We start from the raw sequence: 24,829 nt of genomic DNA, 5'->3' as shown, positions 1-24,829 counted from the left end.
AGACAATGTTCTTATTCATTGTGTGTGTGTGTGTGTGTGTGTGTGTGTGTGTGTGTGTGTGTGTGTGTGTGTGTGTGTGTGTGTGTGTGTGTGTGTGTGTGTAGAGAGAGAGAGAGAGAGAGAGAGAGAAATATATATAGAGAGAGCCTACATTAGATCTTATTGAATCATATAAGCTCATTTTATATTTTAATTGTCACACTTTAATGGGTAAAATAATTTATTTAATGAACAAATCAAACACAAACATGTAAGGTTTTTATTTGTACACATAACATTGAAACTATGGAGTGTGTTGTGGTTGCTTCATCTGCCAGAGCTTCTAACACAGGCTTCTGCCTGCTTTATTTTAAATAACCACCAGATGGCGCTGCTCTCGGCGCTGTTCTCGACACTCTCGAAGCTTTGAATCTTTTCCCGGAACAGTCAGGGGATAGCCTCAGTGATTCATGAGGCTTCATTTCCCCATCCCTAGTGTCATCACTCTAGCTTGTTTCTGATTGGAGAAAAATAACATGTTGCAACCATCCCCGGTCTCCCTACTGACATTCTGAAAAGCATATATGATCCTCGACGCGCTCCGTTGGAAATTGCCCTGCTGGATCCATGCTGGAGCCTCAGTAGCCGCGTTTCCACCTATGGTTTCCACTGTCGGGTGCGAGCCAGGGCTTTATTAGACGTGCCGGGCTAATTGTTTTAATTCTAATTGTATTGTCACCAGACTCAACTTATCATCAGTATGAAGAGCCTTGAATTAATCTTTCTTTTCTCATTAGTTGTGAACGGTAAGTGTTGGCTTTTTGTTTGGTTGGTTGATTAATTTTTTTTATTTTTATTATTATTTTTCATCGCTGCAATCTTTTGATTTTATCTACTAGTGGAAACGTGTTTTAGGAAGCTTGGCTTCCGCGGGTCTGAAACCCCTAATGTGTTTTTTTTTACACTACCATTCAAAGTTTTAGATCAGTAAGATTTTTTTTTGTTTATGTTTTTTAAATAATTATCTTCTGCTCACAAAGGCTGCATTTATTTGTACTAAAATACAGCGAAACAGTAATTGTGTGAAATGTTTTTCTAATTTAAAATAACTATTTTATATTTGAAAATATTTTAAATGTAATTTATTCCTGTGATCAAAGCTGAATTTTTACTATCATTACTCCAGTCTTATATGTCACATGATCCTTCAGAAATTATCCTGATTTGCTGCGCATGAAAAAATGTGTTATTATCAAAATTGAGAACAGTGTTGTTTATGATGCTTTGATGAACACTGTAAAAAAATATTACATCCCCAAGTCAAAAATTTCAAGTGACCGATAACATCTAAATTTTTCAATTAGTCTGACGTATTATTTCTCATTGAGCCAATGTTAACAGACTATTGCAACAAGAATTTCACTTGGGCCAATTGAAAAATGTAGATGTTATCGGTCACTTGAAATGTTTGATTTGGGAGGGTTAGAAATTTTTTACAGTGAATAGAAAGATCAAAATAACAGAATTTATCTGAGACAGAAAGCTTTTGTTTTATTATAAATGTCTTTACTGTCAGTTTTGATCAATTTAATGCATCCTTGCTGAATTGTAAAAAAATATATATATTTGAATGGTAGTTTATAATGTTACAAAAGCTATTTCATCTCATTTCTAGTGCATCTCATTTCTCTGAATCGTCTTCGGGACATTAATTGGAGTAAATCTGTCGTATATATATATATATATATATATATATATATATATATATATATATATATATATATATATATAGTTTAGGCGGTGGGTAATTTTATTTCTGCTTTCATATTTAATGTGAAATTCAATGTAATGAACTGTTTTTGTGTGTTCTGCAGATGTGTCTGGTGCGGAGACAGATGTTGTAGAGTCTGTATCAGTGATTGTTGGAGATTCTTTCACTCTACATACAGATGTTACTGAAGTACAGAGAGATGGTGTAATTGAGTGGAGGTTTGGAGAAGATCTTATTGCTAGAATCAGTAGTGAATCTAATAAGAACATAATACTTGTTAACCCTAATAAAGAGACACTGAAGATGGACAATCAGACTGGAGATCTCAAGATCAGGAAAGTTAGAATCACAGACTTTGGACTTTATAAACTTGAGATCAACAGCGACAGGGGGATATCATCAAAGACATTCAATGTCAGTGGTGAGTATGTCAGGTATTTAGATGAGGTTTGAGACTCAAGGTGGAAGTGTTTGCTCTCTAACAGAAATGTTTCGGTTCATTAGGTGTGAATAAGCTGGTGTCAGATGGAGTGACAATCGTGCCGGTGCTGGAGAGAGACTCTGTCATTCTACCGTCTGGTCTTACTGAAATACAGAGAGATGATCAGATAACCTGGAAGTTTAAAGGCACACTCATTGGTCAACTAAAAAATCAAACAGCTGAAATCTTTGCTGATGTTCTTGATGGGAGATTTGAAGACAGACTTCAGCTGAACCAACAGAATGGATCGCTCATCATTACTAACGTCAGACCCAACACCTCTGGACCTTATGAAGTAGACATCACCAAGAGCGGCAGCAGTTACACCACACACAAGACTTTCAGAGTTACTATCATTGGTGAGTCACTTTAATATTGCAATGCTTGAAGGATCTCAGGGTCATTAACAAATGGTTTAAAAATCTAGATGTAAACACACGTGCCAAGTTCTCAAATGTTTTACAATCGATATGCGCCCTCGATGCGCACTATTGCCGAGCCTGCACTGATGTGAGCTCCGCAGCAGACATGATCCAGACAGTCAAACCGATGTCGGAAGACCGCAAGTGCTTAGGGTGCCATTTGGGACAGGGCCTACATTATAAAATAAAAAAAATAAAAATTATCATTTTTGACATCATTAAAAATGCATACTTCAGGGCTCAGCATGGTATACACTTGTTTGTTCATGGTTTGAACATTCTTATTTTCTTTATCATTCAATAAAGTTATTTTCGAGATGTGTGGTAAATTATCCATTGCCGCTTATATTACAGATATAAAAGCCATGCAAAAATGTCTGCCACAGTGTCGCAGAAGTAAAAACCATTCAATAAATGGAATTGCCCTGTTCCTTTTCAAGATCGGTTCATTGACATTACATTAGTAGCTGATGCTATGGGAAAACATGTTTCTCCTGGAATACTGAAGCCCAATTGCATAGGCCAATGACGATCAAGCGCACACGTGATGGGCAGAGCCATCTTCTATATAACACGGCACTAAATAATCTTTCTCCTTCAAGCTATTGGAATATGACTCTCGCCATAGATTTATGCTCTCAAGAAGACAACGCTCTCTTCACAAATCCCCTTCAACGTTCCAGTGAAGAAGAGGATGGCCCTGAAGGAATGCAACATGTGTGGGGGCCCAATTCAGCTCCCGGATGGATACAAGGCTTGCATCTTGTGCCTGGGCCACGCCGAGATGGCGTTTGACAGGCCTAGTGGTCAGCACTGCGAAGAGTGAAGAGCTTTCTATTGTGTTGAATGCTGTATCTGCTGCCCCTCCGCTTCCTCCTCCTCCTGCCATTGAGACATGGGACAGGAACCAGCGGCAGTCACGCTCAGGAGGCTCTTTAAGCGATCTCAGGCTGGCCCAACATCCGTGTTCTCCGCAATCATTGGAGCCTCCTCTCTCTTATGCTGTGGACAGTCTCCGCTCCTCTGAAGGAGACCACAAAATTGTCAACACCGGCCTTGGAAAAAGACAACTGGTGTCGTAGCTTGCTCCAGAAAGATATAATATTATATTTAAATATATATATATATATATATATATATATATATATATATATATATATATATATATATATATATATATATATATATATATATAATTGACTCACCTACAGACCTTAAGAGTGTTGTAGATTTTTCCCTAAACCTAACTATCTGGGTCGTCTCCAATCGACGTTCCCTATATAGTCTACCTGGGTCGTCTCCAATCGACATTCAATATATAGTCTATCTAACTAACTTGCTTCCCCAACTAGCTTTCTTGCTGCGCAGCAATGATCGACAAACAGACTTCAGCAAATGTCCTTTAAATGCTTTATTCACGGCCGGAAGAGTTCCCGAGCAGTTCTCAGAGAATCTCTCCCAAGAAGAAGCAAGGCCGGAGGATCTCAGACAAATTCCATTGAGAATCCCACCAGCTAACACAAATACAACAGTTTTTATAGAATAGGGAGGTATGGCAAAATGATATGAATTTGATTCTTCATATGAAAACCCTTCTGTTACTAGGTAAAGCAAACTTTGTTTTAATGATTGGGGGTGGTGGTGGCGCAATGGATAAGACACATGCCTTTGGTGTGAGAGACCCGGGTTCGAATCCACTGTGAGACACCAATGTGTCCCTGAGCAAGACACTTAACCCCTAGTTGCTCCAGAGGCGTGCGACCTCTGACATATATAGCAATTGTAAGTCGCTTTGGATAAAAAGCGTCAGCTAAATGAATAAATGTAAATGTAAAATGTAAAATGATTACATCATTGTTACTCACAAGGTTCTAACCTAGTCATCTGTCTACTTTCATTTCCCATATTTGTTATTTTTACACTCACACCACCAAAGTCAATGGGGTATGGCAACACAATATTCAAAAACACAGGACAGAACGTTTAAGTACATTGTGTTTCAAAGTGTTAGTTTTGTTAGGCCTAAAAAGGGAAGTAAGGTTAGATGTTAGAGTTAATATTAGTTTGACATACAGTTTACTATTTTATTCATTAAAAATTCAACATAAAATTACTGCTGTAGCAGTGCTACCTCATCCACTCCCGCAGAAGCTCCACTACCGCAGCAGCGTTATCTCTCCTGTTCCCGCAAGAGCTCACCTATGTGCGACCTTCCACAGCTGACTACCAGCAAGGCTCACCCTTCTGATTCCACGACCATCAAACTCTCATCTGACACAAGAAACCCTTCCGATCCAATGACTAACCCCTCCCTATGATTGGCACACCTTCAGCTTCGCACTCTGCAAGTTTTTGGGGGGTTATCAACATCATTTTCTGGCTGCTGTCCCGCGTTAGTTTTGACTTTTTGGGGGGAGTACTCTCGGCCAAATACAGAGCTCGGAGCCCTCTCCTCGGACAGCACAATAAATACGCATACCATTTATTCTATCTTACTTATTTGTAAGGGTAAATTGTGAATGCTTCACTGATGTGTCCTGTACACTCGTTGCACGTTTACATTGAATGCTCAATTAAATTTCAGAGAGACTGTCTCACTGGATTATGTATTAGTTTGTCTTTGACATGCTGCTGTTTTGGACTCTATTGTGACTTTTTCATTTCCAAGAAATGGATGAACTTTGTAAAAAAGCACATGCCAAATGCGTAAATGTTTTACTGTATGCTTAATCTCTGTCTGTTAACGTTCTCCTGTGTTTTACTGTATGTTGAGACAGATGGAGGGAACAGGCTGTCGGTGATGGAGGGAACTTCTGTCACTCTAGAATCTGGTGTTTCTAAAATACACAGCGATGATGTGATAATATGGAGGTGTGAATATGGAGACTCTGTCATAGCAAATATCAGCACTGGGATCTTTGCTACATTTGATGGTACTGATGGGAGATTCAGAGGCAAACTGGAGCTGGACTTAAAGACCGGATCTCTGACCATCAGGAAAACAATAACTAAACACACTGGACTTTATCATCTCGATATCACCGGCAACCGACGCACCATATTCAAGAGATTCAATCTTTCTGTCTCTTGTAAGTATCTGAAGTCTTTTAATGTAACAACAACAACCATATTTAGATCACCATGTTTTCAAATTAACTGAGGTTAATTGAGCAAACTATTAATATTATAGTGTAACTGACAACCAAAACTGACAGTTGCAAAAGCCAGTCAGAAATGATGGTCAGATTGCTGATTGGTTGATCTCTTTATCATTACAGCACAAGATTGGTCTCCATGTGTTATAGCAGTAATTGGTGTTGCTGTTCAGCTTCTGGTCGTGGTTGGAGCTGCTGTTGTGATTTGCTGTCGAAACAGGGTCTCTCGTAAAATAAAAGATGGTAAGTATTACAAACAGCTGCTATAACACGTGAAGCATTTGAGATTTAAGTTTTTTTTTTTAAACAGGCATCAGGGGGAATCCTGAACATCAGGTAAGATGCTGTTTGCACTATTATTAGCAGATAGTTGGGGCCTTAAGCACATTTTCGCGCAAATTCATTTAAAAGCGCCAAATTTGGCACAGATGTAGGTCATGTCATACTGAAATGATTTAGCTAGGCTGCCGGAGCCTGCGACCCTTGGTGCCAAGATGGCGGCCAAATCCAATATGGCCACCGCCTAAAAGGGATTCGGCTATAGCTTTAGAGCCAGATGAGATACAAATACAAACTTGATGTCTATTTTACATTTTTTGACCATGGGAAACCCATAGGAATACTTACATTTATGATTGGGTATATCAGGACCCCCCAGATTCCATAAATTCAATATGACTGCTGTCCGAAAAAGGGTTTTGGCAAAAAATTTAGCAGGACATAAAGCAGGATATTTTTTCTATTTTGCAATTGTAGTCATTAAGAACAAAACACATGTAGATAAAAGTAAACCTGGTTACTTACACGAGGAAGGAAGTTGGTAGGAAAGGAAGTAGTTGGCTAAACACTGTTGTTGGTCATCTTCATCTTTCACCGTTGTTGTCCATCTTGCTCACAAGCATGGAGAAGCACTAAACAGCTGCTCCACCACAGTCCATACAGTCAACTAGTATTCTCAATATTTGCTCAACATTGCCCAAATCTATGCTGGAATTCTATGCTGGAAATCAAATATGCCTTCCTTACATTCTGAATTAGAAAATTGGTGGGAATATTTGGAAAGTATGAATTATCAGGTAGTTGCTTTCTTGTAAATGCAAATGTGGGGTCTAAACATAGACAATCACAAATGTAAGCATACCCGTGTTTTTGTCATGAAAAAAATAAATAATAATTAGACATTAAGTTTTCATCTGTAGCTTATTTGGTTCAAAAGTTGTAGTCAAAACCCTTTTTCGGACAGTAGCCAGATTGGATTTGGGGACTTTGAGGGTCCACATATACCAAATCATAAATATAAGTTTTTTGTGTGTGTGTGTTCCCCATAGCCAGAAAAGGTGAAATATCAAATTTACATTTGTATCTCATGTGGTTCAAAATATGCAGCCGAATCCCTTTTCACGTGGCGGCCATATTGGATTTGGCCGCCATCTTGGTCTCAGGGATCACTGGCTCGGGCACCCTGGCTAAATCATTTCAGTATGCCGTCAGCTGCATCCGTGCCAAATTTGGTGCTTGTAGATAAATTGCCGCAAACAATGGGGTGTCAGTCCAAATTGCTTTTTTGGACAGCGGCCTTATTGTAATTGGAGGAATAAGGGGTCCAGATGCACCGGGTCATAAATATAAACATTTTTATGTGTTTACCATGATCAATTAAGCTGAAAAAGACATCAAGTTTGTATTTGTAGCTCATGGTTCAAAAGTTATGGTCGGAACCCTTTTCGGGCAGCGGCCATTTTGGATTTGGCCGCCATCTTGGCCCCGAGGGTCGCTGGCTCCGGCGTCCTAGCTTAATCATTTCAGTATGACCTGAGCTACATCTGTGCCAAATTTGGCGCTTTTAGATGAATTTGCACGAAATTACCTATTTATGAGCTTAAGTCCCCCAACTAAGAACATATAATAAAATTACTAACAAAATATGTTGTGTTTGTGCTTGCTTTGTTTTTGTTAGTAGCTTTTTTATTGTCCACACTGATGCCGTCATCTGTGCTCAGCTTGTCAGTTTAAAAAAGAATGTAATGCAAAATGTAGCAGGAAACTTTTGCCAAATAACACCAGTCTTGTCGTCCAAACCAATGCCTTCTTCACTTTGCAAATGTTAGTTTTGACACATGATAGTTTATTTATTTATTTATTTATTTAGAAGCAGCCTCTTATTTTGTTCTATTGGCTGGATTAATGTATTACACATAATGGAATTACGTTTAATAAAAAAAAAAATCTGTTTAAACAGCGAAAGACAATTTTTGCATGTTGCTGATTGTATCTCATGTTCTGAGCTTATCTCTTGTATTTGTGCTTATCTCTTGTAGTTGCCGTCTGTGATGTAATATGAGAGTGATGGTTCTGCATTTTTGCGTGGTGTTATCAGATATGTGCAATCACACTGGACCTGATGTACAGGAATGGAGGTAAAAGATGAAATTCAGCCAAAAAAATATTTAGCAAGGCTCAGGAAGCTTCATCAAGAGGAATCATCCTTACTATGAGCTTTTCAAATGGAATAATTTAATTAATTAAAACACTGTTGTTCTGATGTCCATATTGATCAATGTTCAATCACTGATGCTTTGTGGTTTTATTTGTTTTTTATTGACAACAGAATGTTACTGTATGATTTATATACAGTACATTATCAAAACATAGTGCTAGCAACATTAATGCAAATATAATGCAATCCGAGTCATATTTTTTTTGCCATATCTAAAATGCTTATTTTTAGCAACCAAGGAAAACAGTGCTTTAAAGTCTTTGGAAGGTTTTTGGAAGATCTTTGTATGTTCATGTGAATTCAGTGTCATAAAAACAAATTGTATTTAATAAGAACATCTGTAAATTGTTATGAAATGATGTATGAGTTTAAAATAAATAATATGTACTGAACTGTCACTGAATCATTTCACCTTTAACATTTCAGGCTTCTGATCTAAGGATTGATTAAAAGTGTGTGTGGCTTCAAGATAACAAACGTACATCTGCGTTACACTGTTTATCTCTTTTATATTGCTTTTATATTTGCTGATTTTATTTTTATATTATTTTATATTTGTATGCCACTGTAAAATCTTGTTTTGCTCTTTGTTTTGCACCACATTATCCTCATAATTGACTTGGAGATAAGGGAATGGGAAACGTATGCTTTCACTGTGACATAATAATACATGTTGCATCTGGTCAAAATCTTTATATGTAAGGCAAGTTTAATTAATTTTTTTTATATAAATACTATGATCTTCTTTTTCTGAAACAATGAAATCAATGAAGTGATAAATGTCAATAAAAATATTTTTCCATAATGACTAGAATCATTATTAATATTAAATATTGGATGGTGGCACTAATCTTGGAATGGTGAAGCCATTCCTCTAGTGGTCAAATCCTGTTATAGTTTCATTTCGGAGGGTGTTTATCTGCAGCACATGTAGGAAGGCAGTGAGATACTTTATTTATATATATATATATTTTAAATAACATTGTATGCTGTAATAGATCTCTGTGTAAGTTATGTGAGCTATGCTAGGTGTAAACACACATCGGCTAAATTTGATTAGCGAATCACGAAACAAAGTGGTAAATTATTGGCTAAATGTTAACATGCCTGACTCATTCCATATTGACGGGATGCTACTATTTAGAGCTGTTTGTATTTCCCCAAGCGCTAATGCTAGTGATGCTCTGAAAGTGCTTAATGATAACATCTGCTTACTTCAGAAAAAGCATCCAGAGGCATTTTACGTCGTTGCAGGAGACTTTAACCACGTCAACTTGACGGATATTATCCCTAGTGTTGGGGGTAACTCATTAGTTGCGTAATCAGATTACTTGTAACTATAGTAACGCTACTTTTTCACATTTATTGACTGACATGTCCCCATGTTGAGAGAAATAAAGTGAGGAGGTGTTGTGAGTAAACATGATGGTTATTTTTGTGCTAGACTACTTTTCATCTCACTGCCACGAAAACATTCAGTATTCCTGAAAATGAATAAAAACAGTAAAGTGCAATCACAGAATTGTATATAATTTAGTATATTAAATAACACAAATATAGTTTATGTATTTAATCTCACTTTATTAACCAATGTCTTGCTGCTGACCTTCAATGATTCAACCATACTAATAAGCAAAAATAACTTCAGATTCGATTTAGAAATAAGAGTGTTGAACTTCCTTCTCCTGTATCCTATTGTTCTTTGATCCAGAATGGCAGAAGGTTTGTTTGAGCGGCGCCCTCTACTGTGCAGTAGTAAATATGCATTTCCTTCAGCCTGAGGCTTTTTCATTTCCCTTTTGGTGTGAAAGGGCCTTAACATTTGCCAAAAATAGAACTTTTTTGTTGTTATTAAAAAATAAATAAGCAAGCCCATCCCAGGTGAGAAAAAGTAATGAAAAAGTAATGTCATGCTAAGTAACACAATACTAAGTAACACAATTATACTTTTTTGGGGATTAACAGAATATTGTAATGCATTACTTTTAAAAGTAACTTTTTTAGAAACCCTGATTATCCCGGGATTTTAAAGCGGATCTGCCTTCTGGTTCTGATGGACATTTTTAATATTTCACTTTTCCAGGCAATAGTTCCGTCATATGCGTTTCGTAACAAATCCTTCCCTCGTGGGTCATAATGATCCGAAGCCCTAAAATAATACTTCATTTTATTTCTATCCGGAAGCTTATTTTATTTCATTAAGATAATTGTTTTTCTATTTTTTACGATTTGCGATTTATTTTATTTACCTTCAAATTACTAGATTTGATTGATAAATAATAAATATATAGTAATTTAGTCATTTAAGCACATTCCTCAAATTCTTTAAACTTAAATAAAAAAAAAGAATACAAAAAAAACATGCATACACCTTTTAATTTAGCTCAAAATATCTTACATTGGGTGTCTTTCCCGAACTCTTGTGGAATATTATATAACATGTTTCATGACTCTAGCCACTAGATGGCCTTATAACACTATAGAGAGCAAATGAGCTGTTCCGAATTGTGTGGATTTTGAGCATTTTAAGGTTTTTCTATGTGCACTGAAGCATGCCTCGCATTCCATTCATTCCTGGTCAAAATGACCCTTGAGGGAATGATTTGTTAGTTTTTACTTGAATCCATTAAATTATTGTTATTATTTTATTATTTATTTTTGAAACTCATGTTACTGGTTTTGTGGTCCAGGGTCACAGATGTTATTTAATTGTGAGTTAATAGGATTTGGTCTTAGACGGCTGAAATATCTGCCTGGAGGTGTTGCAAATATGGCCGCCGAATGAACAGAGCAACAGACTTTCCTTGAAATAGACTTTGACAGCTCTCAGTGAAACAATTAGTGGTAGGATCGTTAGATTTTAAATAATGTAGATTGATTTAGCAGAGAGGACCATTTTCCTTTACTGTTGATTTTTAAAATTAGAACCAGCAATGCCCGATTCATGAATGAATCACTAATTTTCCTCTGTATTGTCCTTGTGTTGGTCAGACAGGTTAGCAATACAGTGTGATTCAGGCAGATAAACAATAGTTTTAAGCAGGGTTTCCAAGGCCTATGAGATCTACCTTCCAGCAAGTTCAGCTCAAACCCTAATCAAACAACCTGAACCAACTCATTTATGTCGGGTTCACACTACTCGATTTCGAACTTTGCAGGAAGGTGGATCTTCAGGAACAGGATTGTGCACCCCCGGTTAAGAGCATCCAGTATGTCGGTGCCGATGGCCTCGTGGTCAGCGCGCCAACATGTAGCGCTGTTGCGGTCGGGCGGCCCGAGTTCGAGTCCCGGTGTTGTGTCCAATTTCGACCCCCAGCCAAATTATCACCCCCCTCGTTGAAGTCAGTACCTGATTGACTAATCCTAACCCCACCCCTAATCCTAAACCTACCAATACTAGGGGGGTAATAATTTGGCGGGGGTCGAAATTCGGCACAACACCGGCACGTGGACCTTTCCGATCCCGTCCCCTGTCTCTCTCCCACCTCGCTTCCTGTCAACTCTCTACTGTCCTGTCACAATAAAAGGCAAAAATTGCCAAAAAACAATACACACACACACACACACAAAAAAAGAGCGTTCAGTAGTGTCATTTATTACTGTGCCTTTGGCTGCTCCACTGTGAAATTTGTTTTTATACCACACTCTGTATTTATTTTGAACACTAGATGGCGCTCACGTCTTGGTATGATGGTATGCACACTTTATCAGGGGTGTCAAACTCAGTTCCTGAGGGAAACTGTCCAGCACTGCGTCCCAATCTGCATACTATCCACCCTCTCTGCCCTAAATAGTATTGACAATTACTAATGTCACATGCTATTTAGGATGGATAGTATGCACATTGGGACGCAGGTCACATTATGTCGTCAACCCTGATTAAACACATCCGAACCAGCTTATCAAGGTCTTCAGGATTACTAGAAAGTGCAACACTTTACAGGACAGTGGCCCTCCAGGAGCAAGGTTTGACACATGTGATCTAAATCAGGGGTCAAGGTTTGTTTGGTTTATATGGTCTATATGGGGGACATTCTACCAGAAACGTACATTTCCACTTCTAAAAAATCTTGGGGGAAAAAATATATTTTTCTTAACGTTGAGTCATATGTTAGACTATGAGAAACACATATCATGCCATCTCAGCATGTTTTTATGATTGAATAAAATAAATTTTTATACGCATTTCACCCCTAAAATGTCAGGCCCGGTCACAGATCTCAAACAATAAACTGTCTGCACACTTAAATCCTTTAAGCAAATTGAATCACCAAGCTTTCGGTCAAACGACCATCCTCAGGGCATACAGACAATAAATGTAGCAATCAACTTAACTGTGTTCAAACACATCAGGACAATCAACAGTGATTACCACACCTGTGAAAGCCAGGTAGGCCCTGTCACAGACAAATGTGTATGGTAGAATGGTTTCCTAATGAATTTCTTTGATACAAACAGCATTTTCTTATTGATCACATGTCCCTGATTTTATCTAACATGGTTTTATAATTCCTTTAAGAAATATAAGTAACTTTTCGGTCAACTGTAGTACACAAAATCACAGAATACCCGCCAGGCACTCATATAGTTGTAAAATAACTACCTTTATATAACTTCCATGGCCACAGTCAAGCACCTGGGCCTTCATTTTACTATTGCATGCGTTAAATACATAACATATGCAATAAATGTAATAAAAAAAGAGCAATAACATTAATTTGTAAGGCCGTGTCACACAGGAATGTGACAGGGCCTGATGTGACAGGGCCTGACGGTCTGCCATTTTAAACTGCCTGCTAGTTTACTCAGCCTGCTAGCATGCTAGCATAAAAACTGTTAACATGCAAGCAAGGAATTTCAGTAACCGTTTTAGACATGTTTTGGATTTAAAACATTTTCATTATTTTCTGGAATGTTTTACCGTGACAGGGCCTGACCCTTTAGCTCGTCTTCCTATTTGCAATTGCGTTTTCTCATTTGAGTTTGCCTCAAATATGCTCATATTCAGAAAAAAATCGAATCAAGCTAAAGTCAATGAAAAAGTGACATTTGACAAGTTTAATGCCATTTTTCTCAGTTGTTACGGCTTTTGTCTCTGTGTGCGTGTATCGTGACACCTGACTCATAATGCGACGGATCACTTTAAATATTACAACTCCCTTAATCTGTGATTAGAGTGAGTCAACTCCCTTAGTCCCTTCTCTTTTAGTCTGTGACTTTGAAACTATAAAAACACTACGAATGAATGGCTGAGTGTAGCCTATAAAAGGTCATTTCACCCACATAATGGTGTAGTTAAAACATCTAGGCTACAGTATAAGCAGGGGTGAATAGACCATGGGACATTCGACCAGAAACGTACATTATCTGTCCTTGAATTGTTACAGTGAATAAAAAAGTATTTCATCCCAAAATGTCTAAAACTGGCTCATAGTTGTTCTGTAAAGGAATATGTCATTCATTAGGTTCTCAGATATTTTTTTCTTTATTAAAAACAGTTTTGAAAATTACAAATCCTGTCCATGTCCTTGTCCTCAGCCAAATTGGAGCTACAGCTTTAAGACATATTTACAAGTTTTGATCCACAAACAACCGATTGTCTCGACAAAGTGGGAAATGGTCCATTTCAGGAGCGTATAGCCTGCATTGTAGGTTCTGGAAGCTGTTCTCTGTAAAATGTGCTGCACACAGATAAACGTTTGGGTTTATAATGTTCAGGAACAGTGTTTTTAATTAAATTTGAACCACTAAGTTTGTTTTCCTTAGGAAGGTCAAACAAATGGGTTTTGGAAGCGGGGTGGACAAAACAACGTCTCATAGACATAGGGACAACACTGTCTTCTCTAATGCAGATCTACCAGGCCCCGCACCTTTTTTTTGCGAAATCCGTGGGTGGAAACTATAGATGAGTAACATTGTGACTCGGGGAAAATGCGTTGTTGTCCAAACGAGCTTTGTAGTGTAATCTTGCAGATCTGTTTTATTCTCAAACAGCAACATTGCAGACTGATATATATTGTGTTATTTAATATAGTCAAGTCAAGTCAAGTCAAGTTTATTTGTATAGCGTTTTTCACAATACAGATTGTATCAAAGCAGCTTCACAGTATTAAATTAAAATAATACAACAAAGTTTGTTTCAAGAGGAATTTATTGATTGATAAAATTAAATTAAATATCCCCAAAATATCCCCAACTGAGCAAGCCAAAGGCAACAGTGGCAAGGAACCGAAAAACTCCATCAAGTGACCTAATGGTGTCCTAAAACTCCATCAGGTGACCTAATGGAGAAAAAAAAACCTTGGGAGAACCCAGGCTCAGTCGGGGGCCAGTTCTCCTCTGGCATTTATGAGCTAGAGGCCGGATTGTAGTTTGAACTGTAGGATTATATGAATGCCTGGCTGAAGAGATGCGACTTTAAATTATATATACATATATATAATTTAGTATATATATAAATATATATATACTAAATTATATACAATTCTGTGATTGCACTTTACTGTTTTTATTCATTTTCAGGAATACTGAATGTTTTCGTGGCAGTGAGATGAAAAGTAGTCTAGCACAAAAATAACCATCATGTTTACTCACAACACCTCCTCACTTTATTTCTCTCAACATGGGGACATGTCAGTCAATAAATGTGAAAAAGTAGCGTTACTATAGTTACAAGTAATCTGATTACGCAACTAATGAGTTACCCCCAACACTAGGGATAATATCCGTCAAGTTGACGTGGTTAAAGTCTCCTGCAACGACGTAAAACGCCTCTGGATGCTTTTTCTGAAGTAAGCAGATGTTATCATTAAGCACTTTCAGAGCATCACTAGCATTAGCGCTTGGGGAAATACAAACAGCTCTAAATAGTAGCATCCCATCAATATGGAATGAGTCAGGCATGTTATCATTTAGCCAATAATTTACCACTTTGTTTCGTGATTCGCTAATCAAATTTAGCCTATGTGTGTTTACACCATAGCTCACATAACTTACACAGAGATCTATTACAGCATACAATGTTATTTAAAATATATATATATATATAAATAAAGTATCTCACTGCCTTCCTACATGTGCTGCAGATAAACACCCTCCGAAATGAAACTATAACAGGATTTGACCACTAGAGGAATGGCTTCACCATTCCAAGATTAGTGCCACCATCCAATATTTAATATTAATAATGATTCTAGTCATTATGGAAAAATATTTTTATTGACATTTATCACTTCATTGATTTCATTGTTTCAGAAAAAGAAGATCATAGTATTTATATAAAAAAAATTAATTAAACTTGCCTTACATATAAAGATTTTGACCAGATGCAACATGTATTATTATGTGACAGTGAAATCATACGTTTCCCATTCCCTTATCTCTAAGTCAATTGTGAGGATAATGTGGTGCAAAACAAAGAGCAAAACAAGATTTTACAGTGGCATACAAATATAAAATAATATAAAAATAAAATCAGCAAATATAAAATCAATATAAAAGAGATAAACAGTGTAACGCAGATGTACGTTTGTTATCTTGAAGCCACACACGCTTTTAATCAATCCTTAGATCAGAAGCCTGAAATGTTAAAGGTGAAATGATTCAGTGACAGTTCAGTACATATTATTTATATTAAACTCATACATCATTTCATAACAATTTACAGATGTTCTTATTAAATACAATTTGTTTTTATGACACTGAATTCACATGAACATACAAAGATCTTCCAAAAACCTTCCAAAGACTTTAAAGCACTGTTTTCATTGGTTGCTAAAAATAAGCATTTTAGATATGGCAAAAAAAATATGACTCGGATTGCATTATATTTGCATTAATGTGGCTAGCACTATGTTTTGATAATGTACTGTATATAAATCATACAGTAACATTCTGTTGTCAATAAAAAACAAATAAAACCACAAAGCATCAGTGATTGAACATTGATCAATATGGACATCAGAACAACAGTGTTTTAATAAATTAAATTATTCCATTTGAAAAGCTCATAGTAAGGATGATTCCTCTTGATGAAGCTTCCTGAGACTTGCTAAATATTTTTTTGGCTGAATTTCACCTTTTACCTCCATTCCTGTACATCAGGTCCAGTGCGATTGCACATATCTGATAACACCACGCAAAAATGCAGAACCATCACTCTCATATTACATCACAGACGGCAACTACAAGAGATAAACACAAATACAAGAGATAAGCTCAGAGCATGAGATACAATCAGCAACATGCAAAAATTGTCTTTCGCTGTTTAAACTGAAAAAAGTTTTATTAAACGTAATTCCATTATGTGTAATACATTAATCCAGCCAATAGAACAAAATAAGAGGCTTCTTTTAAATAAATAAATAAATAAATAAATAAATAAATAAACTATCATGTGTCAAAACTAACATTTGCAAAGTGAAGAAGGCATTGGTTTGGACGACAAGACTGGTGTTATTTGGCAAAAGTTTCCTGCTACATTTTGCATTACATTCTTTTTTAAACTGACAAGCTGAGCACAGATGACGGCATCAGTGTGGACAATAAAAAAGCTACTAACAAAAACAAAGCAAACACAAACACAACATATTTTGTTAGTAATTTTATTATATGTTCTTGGTTGGGGGACTTAAGCTCATAAATAGGTAATTTCGTGCAAATTCATCTAAAAGTGCCAAATTTGGCACAGATGTAGCTCAGGTCATACTGAAATGATTAAGCTAGGATGCCGGAGCCAGCGACCCTCGGGGCCAAGATGGCGGCCAAATCCAATATGGCCGCTGCCCGAAAAGGGTTCCGACCATAACTTTTGAACCATGAGCTACAAATACAAACTTGATGTCTTTTTCAGCTTAATTGATCATGGTAAACACATAAAAAATTTTATATTTATGACCCGGTGCATCTGGACCCCTTATTCCGCCAATTACAATATGGCCGCTGTCCAAAAAAGCAGTTTGGACTGTAGTATGGGGCCTTACACCCCATTGTTTGCGGCAATTTATCTACAAGCACCAAATTTGGCACGGATGCAGCTGACGGCATACTGAAATGATTTAGCCAGGGTGCCCGAGCCAGTGATCCCTGAGACCAAGATGGCGGCCAAATCCAATATGGCCGCCACGTGAAAAGGGATTCGGCTGCATATTTTGAACCACATGTAAATTTAAATTTGATATTTCACCTTTTCTGGCTATGGGGAACACACACACACAAAAAACCTTATATTTATGATTTGGTATATGTGGACCCTCAAAGTCCCCAAATCCAATCTGGCTACTGTCCGAAAAAGGGTTTTGACTACAACTTTTGAACCAAATAAGCTACAGATGAAAACTTAATGTCTAATTATTATTAATTTTTTTCATGACAAAAACACGGGTATGCTTACATTTGTGATTGTCTATGTTTAGACCCCACATTTGCATTTACAAGAAAGCAACTACCTGATAATTCATACTTTCCAAATATTCCCACCAATTTTCTAATTCAGAATGTAAGGAAGGCATATTTGATTTCCAGCATAGAATTCCAGCATAGATTTGGGCAATGTTGAGCAAATATTGAGAATACTAGTTGACTGTATGGACTGTGGTGGAGCAGCTGTTTAGTGCTTCTCCATGCTTGTGAGCAAGATGGACAACAACGGTGAAAGATGAAGATGACCAACAACAGTGTTTAGCCAACTACTTCCTTTCCTACCAACTTCCTTCCTCGTGTAAGTAACCAGGTTTACTTTTATCTACATGTGTTTTGTTCTTAATGACTACAATTGCAAAATAGAAAAAAATATCCTGCTTTATGTCCTGCTAAATTTTTTGCCAAAACCCTTTTTCGGACAGCGGTCATATTGAATTTATGGAATTTGGGGGGTCCTGATATACCCAATCATAAATGTGAGTATTCCTATGGGTTTCCCATGGTCAAAAAATTTAAAATAGACATCAAGTTTGTATTTGTATCTCATCTGGCTCTAAAGCTATAGCCGAATCCCTTTTAGGCGGTGGCCATATTGGATTTGGCCGCCATCTTGGCCCCAAGGGTCGCAGGCTCCGGCAGCCAAGCTAAATCATTTCAGTATGACATGACCTACATCTGTGCCAAATTTGGCGCTTTTAAATGAATTTGCGCGAAAATGTGCTTAAGGCCCCAACTATCTGCTAATAATAGTGCAAACCATAGACATGTATAGAAAGGCTAGATGGCTCAAGGCGGAGTCAGCTGTGTCGTCACTTGGCGGCCATCTTAGGTCAGGAGACTGCGCTGCTGCTCCCTGCTGCTGTGGACGGAAGGTGAGTGACATACGCCAACTAAAATGCTCGTAACTTGCTGAATTCTTGACGGATTTACAAACGGTTTGGTTTATTACAAACCTTATTAACGTGGCTATGATTTGTGCTGATGCCGTTTGTGGCTATAATTTTTCACAAGTATGCAGTTAAATAGCCGCATCCCTGACGTTTATGACACACCAAGCCGTTTGAAAATCGGTTGAAAATTGAGCAAAATATAGTTATTTCAGCACTACATGCACAATAGACTTTAATGTTATAACTGGACGAGCGGTCCTGTCCTAAGATGGCCGCCGTGTGACGTCGTCGGGTCCCATTGGCTCTCAGCGCCGGTAAGCTATCTAGCCTTTCTATACATGTCTATGGTGCAAACAGCATCTTACCTGATGTTCAGGATTCCCCCTGATGCCTGTTTAAAAAAAAAACTTAAATCTCAAATGCTTCACGTGTTATATCAGCTGTTTGTAATACTTACCATCTTTTGTTTTACGAGAGACCCTGTTTCGACAGCAAATCACAACAGCAGCTCCAACCAGGACCAGAAGCTGAACAGCAACACCAATTACTGCTATAACACATGGAGACCAATCTTGTGCTGTAATGATAAAGAGATCAACCAATCAGCAATCTGACCTTCATTTCTGACTGGCTTTTGCAACTGTCAGTTTTGGTCGTCAGTTACACTATAATATTAATAGTTTGCTCAATTAACCTCAGTTAATTTGAAAACATGGTGATCTAAATATGGTTGTTGTTGTTACATTAAAAGACTTCAGATACTTACAAGAGACAGAAAGATTGAATCTCTTGAATATGGTGCGTCGGTTGCCGGTGATATCGAGATGATAAAGTCCAGTGTGTTTAGTTATTGTTTTCCTGATGGTCAGAGATCCGGTCTTTAAGTCCAGCTCCAGTTTGCCTCTGAATCTCCCATCAGTACCATCAAATGTAGCAAAGATCCCAGTGCTGATATTTGCTATGACAGAGTCTCCATATTCACACCTCCATATTATCACATCATCTCTGTGTATTTTAGAAACACCAGATTCTAGAGTGACAGAAGTTCCCTCCATCACCGACAGCCTGTTCCCTCCATCTGTCTCAACATACGGTAAAACACAGGAGAACGTTAACAGACAGAGATTAAGCATACAGTAAAACATTTACGCATTTGGCATGTGCTTTTTTACAAAGTTCATCCATTTCTTGGAAATGAAAAAGTCACAATAGAGTCCAAAACAGCAGCATGTCAAAGACATACTAATGCACAATCCAGTGAGACAGTCTCATGTAAACGTGCAACGAGTGTACAGGACACATCAGTGAAGCATTCACAATTTACCCTTACAAATAAGTAACATGGAATAAATGGTATGCGTATTTGTTGTGCTGTCCGAGCAGAGGGCTCCGAGCTCGGTATTTGGCCGAGAGTACTCCCCCCAAAAAGTCAAAACTAATGCGGGACAGCAGCCAGAAAATGATGTTGATAACCCCCCAAAAACTTGCAGAGTGCGAAGCTGAAGGTGTGCCAATCATAGGGAGGAGTTAGTCATTGGATCGGAAGGGTTTCTTGTGTCAGATGAGAGTTTGATGGTCGTGGCATCAGAAGGGTGAGCCTTGCTGGTAGTCAGCTATGGAAGGTCGCACATAGGTGAGCTCTTGCGGGAACAGGAGAGATAACGCTGCTGCGGTAGTGGAGCTTCTGCGGGAGCGGATGAGGTAGCACTGCTGCAGCAGTAATTTTATGTTGAAAGGAGAAACGAGGCACGAAGAGATTAAACTGATGCAGCAGTGGAACCAAATTTGTTTTTCAGCTTGCATTTCCCAATTATCCAATGGATAAGTTGGACGGGGCTCCTGCAGGAGCAGAGGAGGTAGCCCTTCTGCGACAGTAGATGTATGCCGAAAACTTTTGTGGTGGATTTTTAATGAATAAAATAGTAAACTGTATGTCAAACTAATATTAACTCTAACATCTAACCTTACTTCCCTTTTTAGGCCTAACAAAACTAACACTTTGAAACACAATGTACTAAAACGTTCTGTCCTGTGTTTTTGAATGTTGTGTTGCCATACCCCATTGACTTTGGTGGTGTGAGTGTAAAAATAACAAATATGGGAAATGAAAGTAGACAGATGACTAGGTTAGAACCTTGTGAGTAACAATGAAGTAATCATTAAAACAAAGTTTGCTTTACCTAGTAACAGAAGGGTTTTCATATGAAGAATCAAATTCATATCATTTTGCCATACCTCCCTATTCTATAAAAACTGTTGTATTTGTGTTAGCTGGTGGGATTCTCAATGGAATTTGTCTGAGATCCTCCGGCCTTGCTTCTTCTTGGGAGAGATTCTCTGAGAACTGCTCGGGAACTCTTCCGGCCGTGAATAAAGCATTTAAAGGACATTTGCTGAAGTCTGTTTGTCGATCATTGCTGCGCAGCAAGAAAGCTAGTTGGGGAAGCAAGTTAGTTAGATAGACTATATATTGAATGTCGATTGGAGACGACCCAGGTAGACTATATAGCAGACATCCCAACCTGCACAAAGTCATTTCCGGGAGTCAAGAAATCTCCAACGGGGGTGGGGGGTTCTGATTAATTCGGTTCGAGAAATCTCCAACGGGGGGAGGGGGGGGGGGGGGGGTTTCTGATGAATTCGGTTCGAGAGTAGAGATAAAATCCCGAGGCACACACGCAAGCTCTCGCTCCCTCTCTCTGCCGTGCGCGCGCTTCCGGGAGATTTTAACTGATTTGCGGGCATCAGGGAGCCGCTATCAATATGCGGGAGACTGCCGGAACTTCCGGGAGACTTGGGATGTCTGATATAGGGAACGTCGATTGGAGACGACCCAGATAGTTAGGTTTAGGGAAAAATCTACAACACTCTTAAGGTCTGTAGGTGAGTCAATTATATATATATATTATATAAATATAAATATATATATATATATATATATAATATTATATCTTTCTGGAGCAAGCTACGACACCAGTTGTCTTTTTCCAAGGCCGGTGTTGACAATTTTGTGGTCTCCGTCAGAGGAGCGGAGACTGTCCACAGCATAAGAGAGAGGAGGCTCCAATGATCGCAGAGAACACGGATGTTGGGCCAGCCTTAGATCGCTTAAAGAGCCTCCTGAGCGTGACTGCCGCTGGTTCCTGTCCCATGTCTCAATGGCAGGAGGAGGAGGAAGCGGAGGGGCAGCAGATACAGCATTCAACACAATAGAAAGCTCTTCACTCTTCGCAGTGCTGACCACTAGGCCTGTCAAACGCCATCTCGGCGTGGCCCAGGCACAAGATGCAAGCCTTGTATCCATCCGGGAGCTGAATTGGGCCCCCACACATGTTGCATTCCTTCAGGGCCATCCTCTTCTTCACTGGAACGTTGAAGGGGATTTGTGAAGAGAGCGTTGTCTTCTTGAGAGCATAAATCTATGGCGAGAGTCATATTCCAATAGCTTGAAGGAGAAAGATTATTTAGTGCCATGTTATATAGAGGATGGCTCTGCCCATCACGTGTGCGCTTGATCGTCATTGGCCTATGCAATTGGGCTTCAGTATTCCAGGAGAAACATGTTTTCCCATAGCATCAGCTACTAATGCAATGTCAATGAACCGATCTTGAAAAGGAACAGGGCAATTCCATTTATTGAATGGTTGACACTGTGGCAGACATTTTTGCATGGCTTTTATATCTGTAATATAAGCGGCAATGGATAATTTACCACACATCTCGAAAATAACTTTATTGAATGATAAAGAAAATAAGAATGTTCAAACCATGAACAAACAAGTGTATACCATGCTGAGCCCTGAAGTATGCATTTTTAATGATGTCAAAAATGATAATTTGTATTTTTTTTATTTTATAATGTAGGCCCTGTCCCAAATGGCACCCTAAGCACTTGCGGTCTTCCGACATCGGTTTGACTGTCTGGATCATGTCTGCTGCGGAGCTCACATCAGTGCAGGCTCGGCAATAGTGCGCATCGAGGGCGCATATCGATTGTAAAACATTTGAGAACTTGGCACGTGTGTTTACATCTAGATTTTTAAACCATTTGTTAATGACCCTGATATCCTTCAAGCATTGCAATATTAAAGTGACTCACCAATGATAGTAACTCTGAAAGTCTTGTGTGTGGTGTAACTGCTGCCGCTCTTGGTGATGTCTACTTCATAAGGTCCAGAGGTGTTGGGTCTGACGTTAGTAATGATGAGCGATCCATTCTGTTGGTTCAGCTGAAGTCTGTCTTCAAATCTCCCATCAAGAACATCAGCAAAGATTTCAGCTGTTTGATTTTTTAGTTGACCAATGAGTGTGCCTTTAAACTTCCAGGTTATCTGATCATCTCTCTGTATTTCAGTAAGACCAGACGGTAGAATGACAGAGTCTCTCTCCAGCACCGGCACGATTGTCACTCCATCTGACAGCAGCTTATTCACACCTAATGAACAGAAACATTTCTGTTAGAGAGCAGACACTTCCACCTTGAGTCTCAAACCTCATCTAAATACTTGACATACTCACCACTGACATTGAATGTCTTTGATGATATCCCCCTGTCGCTGTTGATCTCAAGTTTATAAAGTCCAAAGTCTGTGATTCTAATTTTCCTGATCTTGAGATCTCCAGTCTGATTGTCCATCTTCAGTGTCTCTTTATTAGGGTTAACAAGTATTATGTTCTTATTAGATTCACTACTGATTCTAGCAATAAGATCTTCTCCAAACCTCCACTCAATTACACCATCTCTCTGTATTTCAGTAACATCTGTATGTAGAGTGAAAGAATCTCCAACAATCACTGATACAGACTCTACAACATCTGTCTCCGCACCAGACACATCTGCAGAACACACAAAAACAGTTCATTACGTTGAATTTCACATTAAATATGAAAGCAGAAATAAATTAAAAACCCCATCACCTAAACAATATTTACAACAGATTTACTCCAATTACTGTCTCAAAGACAATTCAGAGAAATGAGATGCACCACAAATGAGAGGAAATAGCTTTTGAAACATTATAAACTACTGTTATATATAATAACAATAATAATAATATTGAAATAAAAATTATTGAAAAGATTAAGAAATTATTCAGCAAGAAATCATTAAATTGACTTTGAACTTTCTATTGATCAAAAGAATACTGAAAAAAACTTTGATAAAATGTTCAAAAAAAATAATAATCTACACACTATACTGTTTTTCCTTATTTTGGTACAAAATAAATGCAGCCTTGGAGAGCAGAAGAGAATTATTTTAAACAAACAAATCTTACTGATCTAACACTTTTGAATGGTAGAATAAAAAAGGGAAAAATCATTAGGGGTTTTAGACCCGTAAGCCTCTAAGCTTCCTAAAACATGTTTCCACTGGCAATTTAAACAAAACGCATTTGGAGCGTTGCCAAAAAAACTAACCAAAACAATAAAAAACAATTAAAAAACAGAAATCCTAACACTTACCGTTCACAACTAATGAGAAAAGAAAGATCATTACAAGGTTCTTCATGCTGATGATAAGTTGAGTCTGGTGACACCATAGACAGTAAAAGAAGGGGTGACACTGAGGCTCCAGCACAGATCCAGCAGCGCAGTGTCCAACGGAGCGCGTCGAGGATCATATGCTTTTCAGAAAGTCACATGAAGAACGTAAAGGAATCTGCCGGCATTAATGTTTCATTAGGCGTGTTTAAACTTGACTCCAAAAACCGGTATAGTGTAGATTACTCTGAATGCTTTCTATAAGCAGCATGTTGTTGAATTTACTAGGCTATTATTAATTTACTAAACCTACTTTTTGCTAATTTTCGTTGTTTTTCTGTAGTTTGGTGTTCAGTGATGGATAAAGAACATTCTTCTGCAAGAATGACAACAGATAGAAAAAGTTACTCCGTTTAGAAAAATAATAATAATATATACATTATATTTCCATGTGTTTCGAATGCTGAAGAGTAAAGCTTCAGATGTTCGTGGGGCTTCATTTCTCCATCCCTAGATGAGTGAATTCTGCTGAATTTTGCTAAACATTGTAGCATATAAATGCTAAAACACATCTTTGTTAAAACAATATTTATTGAGATTTAGTTCAACTTTGAGTCGGCAGTAAGGTCTTAAAACACAGTAATATTAGTGATTAGGCTATATTCAGAAAACGTCCAAATGTTGACATACAGAATTCAACGGATTAACCATTTCATTGAATGTGTCAAATACA

The 24,829-nt window shown here is 38.0% G+C and overlaps 2 protein-coding genes across 6 annotated transcripts in view; one reads left to right on the top strand and one right to left on the bottom strand.

The window, feature by feature from the left end:
* Positions 1 to 495: 495 nt before the first annotated feature.
* LOC309476035 (uncharacterized protein) overlaps positions 496 to 24,829 on the top strand; it is a 41,685-nt gene continuing 17,351 nt past the window's right edge. Inside the window, exons 1-7 of one of the 3 annotated variants that reach the window (XM_082139155.1) lie at positions 509 to 785; positions 1,854 to 2,171; positions 2,255 to 2,590; positions 5,431 to 5,742; positions 5,932 to 6,051; positions 6,119 to 6,144; positions 8,127 to 9,267. In XM_082139155.1, coding sequence (XP_081995281.1) covers positions 740 to 785; positions 1,854 to 2,171; positions 2,255 to 2,590; positions 5,431 to 5,742; positions 5,932 to 6,051; positions 6,119 to 6,144; positions 8,127 to 8,144 — 1,176 coding nt within the window. In that variant the 5' untranslated portion in view covers positions 509 to 739 and the 3' untranslated portion in view covers positions 8,145 to 9,267. Of the gene's footprint in view, positions 786 to 1,853; positions 2,172 to 2,254; positions 2,591 to 5,430; positions 5,743 to 5,931; positions 6,052 to 6,118; positions 6,145 to 8,126; positions 9,268 to 24,829 lie in introns of those variants that run through there. The other 2 variants (XM_082139156.1, XR_014197910.1) reach the window with 2 other exon arrangements.
* Positions 15,505 to 24,236, bottom strand: LOC309476082 (uncharacterized protein). 3 transcript variants are annotated; one of them, XM_082139242.1, is made up of 7 exons: positions 24,079 to 24,236; positions 23,134 to 23,451; positions 22,715 to 23,050; positions 19,382 to 19,693; positions 19,073 to 19,192; positions 18,981 to 18,999; positions 15,505 to 16,488 (listed from the first exon to the last, which is right to left on the bottom strand). In XM_082139242.1, the coding sequence occupies exons 1-7, from the start codon at positions 24,122 to 24,124 to the stop codon at positions 16,476 to 16,478; spliced, it is 1,164 nt and encodes a 387-aa protein (XP_081995368.1). In that variant the 5' UTR covers positions 24,125 to 24,236; the 3' UTR covers positions 15,505 to 16,475. The 3 variants fall into 3 exon arrangements, 2 of the variants coding, with proteins under 2 accessions (XP_081995368.1, XP_081995369.1); XR_014197923.1 differs by having other exon boundaries at positions 15,505 to 18,465; positions 18,954 to 19,192; positions 24,079 to 24,235; XM_082139243.1 differs by lacking the exon at positions 18,981 to 18,999 and having other exon boundaries at positions 24,079 to 24,235.

This window comes from Leuciscus leuciscus (genome assembly GCF_965113295.1).
Source record: "Leuciscus leuciscus genome assembly, chromosome: 15".
Taxonomy (NCBI): Eukaryota; Metazoa; Chordata; class Actinopteri; order Cypriniformes; family Leuciscidae; genus Leuciscus; species Leuciscus leuciscus.
The sequence above is the reverse complement of the archived record's forward strand: the minus strand, read 5'-3'. Positions and strand labels throughout refer to the sequence as shown.

Excerpts from the sequence above, each read along its gene's own strand:
- LOC309476082 (XM_082139242.1), bottom strand. The coding sequence starts at position 24,124 with ATGAAGAACCTTGTAATGATCTTTCTTTTCTCATTAGTTGTGAACG. Across the intron at positions 23,452-24,078 it reads TTTCTCATTAGTTGTGAACG|ATGTGTCTGGTGCGGAGACA; the intron begins GTAAGTGTTAGG and ends TGTGTTCTGCAG. Across the intron at positions 19,694-22,714 it reads TTTCAGAGTTACTATCATTG|ATGGAGGGAACAGGCTGTCG; the intron begins GTGAGTCACTTT and ends ATGTTGAGACAG.